This window comes from Haliotis rufescens, unplaced genomic scaffold (assembly GCF_023055435.1).
Source record: "Haliotis rufescens isolate VD_foot unplaced genomic scaffold, xgHalRufe1.0.p SCAF_20, whole genome shotgun sequence".
In the NCBI taxonomy this organism is placed as follows: domain Eukaryota; kingdom Metazoa; phylum Mollusca; class Gastropoda; order Lepetellida; family Haliotidae; genus Haliotis; species Haliotis rufescens.
Window position 1 is genome coordinate 17,279,809 of NW_025963891.1, and position 3,390 is coordinate 17,283,198.

The 3,390-nt window shown below is 40.1% G+C and overlaps 1 protein-coding gene across 1 annotated transcript; it reads right to left on the reverse strand.

Annotated features, from left to right (window-relative positions):
- Window positions 1–2,260: 2,260 nt before the first annotated feature.
- On the reverse strand, window positions 2,261–2,668 carry LOC124133541. The gene has a single exon (XM_046497975.2). It carries the CDS (start codon window positions 2,666–2,668, stop codon window positions 2,261–2,263), a length of 408 nt encoding a protein of 135 aa, XP_046353931.2.
- Window positions 2,669–3,390: the final 722 nt, after the last annotated feature.

Here is a 3,390-nt window from a genome sequence, read left to right on the forward strand (position 1 = left end):
CGTTGTTTCATTGGGTTTTCCTACCACGCTGAACCACTATTGAATTCCCCGTGAAGTCCAACTCACCCACTCACCCACCTCGTACCCAAGTTTATCGTCAGTCATCCTATTGGGTTTTGTTCAGCCATCTTAATGAAGACCGATTGAGAGATTATTTATTATAGTCTCACCTCAATAATATACATTGGGTAATGAAGGGCTGTGAAGGCTGATACACTACCACGCAGTAGCACTGTGCATGTTTCCACCTCCACGTCAAATGTACCGAGACATGTTTAATGTAGACTTAGTTAGCGTTATCTATGTAACGCTAACGTTATTATTATAACGTTAGTTTATACAGACTAAGTCAGTGTTCCCCCTGCCTTTCGAAACTGTCATTCCCAACTTTGAACAAATAAGAAGACATGAAAGTTACCTGGTTTCCAAATATTTCAACTTCATTACCAATGCAGTGTACGTTCACGGCTGACAATGTAAATGACGTCATCTCTGAAGTAGGGTCTACACGTCATTCACACAAAGTTCGGTGAAATTTTTCATTCCCCCGGAATATTTCACTTTGGTTCGAGACTAAGTCGCTAAAAATAAATATTTAACCTCGATGCAAAGCGAAATTTTATTGCCTTGCACTAAAAAAAGGACAACGGGAAACCCTGATGTTAAAAGACAAGCTGACATGTGCGAAAAATATACTTTACTGATTATCGCCGACGTTTTGTTCACCAAAAAAGATTTATATGGCACTTTATTTGGCTGGCACACAAATTACCGACTCAAGCCTAATTTTACCGGTACAAAACTGGTAATTACCGGTAAACGGGAACACTGACAGTAAGTGCATCCTCAGATACAGACGGACTGAGTGACAACCGTATTCTGTAACTCATTAACAACATTACAGCCAGAAATTCCCCCACATTTATATTACGACGTGTAAGGTGAAATACACCAAAGTAAAATAATATGCATTATACATAAGAGCCCAGTTTTGTGTGATTGAAATTATATAAACAGTTTTAAAGTTCCAGAAAACTCAGGTATCCATGATGAACTTTTTGCCGCATTTTTTAATCCACAGTTAGCTTGGGTGAAAGACTAGGTCATGTTCGAATTTTGGAAGAACGCTCTCTGAAACCTGTAAAATTATCATTTTTACACATTTTAGACTTTTCTGTGTGCATTTAGTGTTGTTAGAGTCCAAACCTGCAAGGAATGGATAAAACAAAGTTCTAATTCGGAGCACGCCTGTTAAAAGTCATGATAATCTTTTTTTTCTCATTTATGAAAAACATGCATAATCCACGAGCCAAGGATGCTCCTAAATATATCTTGTCCTTTGCATAAATGTAGGTGTATATTAAGATTTAAATACATGTATATGTAAATGTATATTCAGTGTTGTAAATGTCATATTTACAATTGTTAACCCTTTCAAAGACGTGACTTACAGCTAAGTAAAGGTATACATTTCTTTCAGTGACATGGCACTATCACAGCAGAGAGGTGAGGTGAAATTGGGTTTAACGTCTCGTCCAAGATTATTGCGCTTATATAGCGACGTGCATGCACGTGCGTGTTTGTCTGCTTGTACTAGTCCAGACTGATGCCGATTTATAGTGCTCGCTCACTGAGATACACACACACACACAGACACACAGACACACACACTCTCTCTCTGTCTCTCACTCACACACACACACACACACACACACACACACACACACACACACACACACACACAAACTCAGTGCTTATACTGATCTTTGATACCCGGCCGCGTCATACCAAAAGACATTAAAAGATGATACTTGTTGTTACCCTGTCTGGCGCTCGGTATTAAGGAACTAAAACAAGGACTGGTCGGCTTGGAGTCAGTTTACTGTCTGACTGAGGTATTCATGTTAAACTGCGGCATGGGTGTCCTCCCATTAGTCATACGGCCCATTAGTCATACGGCCCATTAGTCATACGGGTTAAAACAACATATGGTATGGTTGACTGCACCAGCAACTTCCTTTGTAATACCCACAATTCAAGTGGAATGAACCACAGAAACACAAAATTACAACATTTAATAATCTTTTAATACTCCTCAGCATAGCATATATATTCATCATAGCACATATCATCATCAATGACCTATAATCTTATATGACATATATACATAAATAATCACATTAAGTAATAATCACACTGTAAGTTAAATTATCATTAACGCGGGATCACATATTAACATTTTGAGTTTGCAGTTTCACATTTAGTGGTCAGTTGGATACAGATAACCAGCAGCATCCAGAAACTGAACACAGTTTTTCTGGCCTACTTGGAGTTGGTCCCACAATCTGATGAGTCGGTTTTCCTTCTCGCGATATACTCGCTTTCTGCCTTGGGGAGCAGTACCAAAGTCAATTTGACGCATCTTGGCAGAGTCAGACTTCTCAATCTGCTTGATCAGTTTAACAAAACGATAAATGTTTGGATGATGATGTGGCAGAGACTTGTTAAGTCGGTAGTGGAAGCCTTCCAGATTATTGTTCGTGCGAGGTCCAATGTTTCGGTGGTGATTCCATAGAGGGATGGGGAATCTAGCATCATCACCAACCCAAGTTGTTACAATATAATCATTAAATCTCTGAGCGTTGTCTAGTGCTGGCGTATCGTCCATGGCGTCGACCAAGGCATCTTGGACGTCAGCTTCCGGTAACAGAGCCAGGGATGATGCTCTTCTGACCCAGCGTCTGACCCCAGGATCTTCTTGGTACTACTTCAGCATATTGTTGGGCAACTGCTTCCTGGTACAAGGTTGGCATCGGGGTGATCTCTTCTCTGGCCCTCTTCCTCATGTTACTGACAAATCTAACAGTGTCAGGTTCTTGTGGGCCGTGGTTATCAGGAGTGGTGTAACTCTTACACGGCAAGTTTTCACGACACACTTCCAGTGGATACAGTGTTCCTTTGTAGAGTTCTTGTTGTGAAGGTGACCTTGAAACAGTACCTGCTGTGTACCTCGCCTAGAAGTAACATATTCCACTTCAATCAATCCTGCCATGATAACAAGAGTGATATGCTAGAGTCTAAAACATAGACACTTTTATGTACTAAATTGAGTAAACTCGATTTAACTCAGTAAAGAACAGTAAATTAGTTTGAGATGGATCCTGTACTTGTTCCTAAAACATCATAGGTATTTATTTAAACTAATCCCAAGCTTTCTAATTAGTGGACTAATCCATTTTGACCGAAGGGTATATGCCTATTGTTGTTTAAACTAATCCCTCTTTTGCTGTATAACTATTGGGAGTATGACAAATGGGCGTATGACTAATGGGACATGACCGCGGCATGGTATCTCAGTGGGCAAGCACTATAAATCGGCATTAGTCCGGA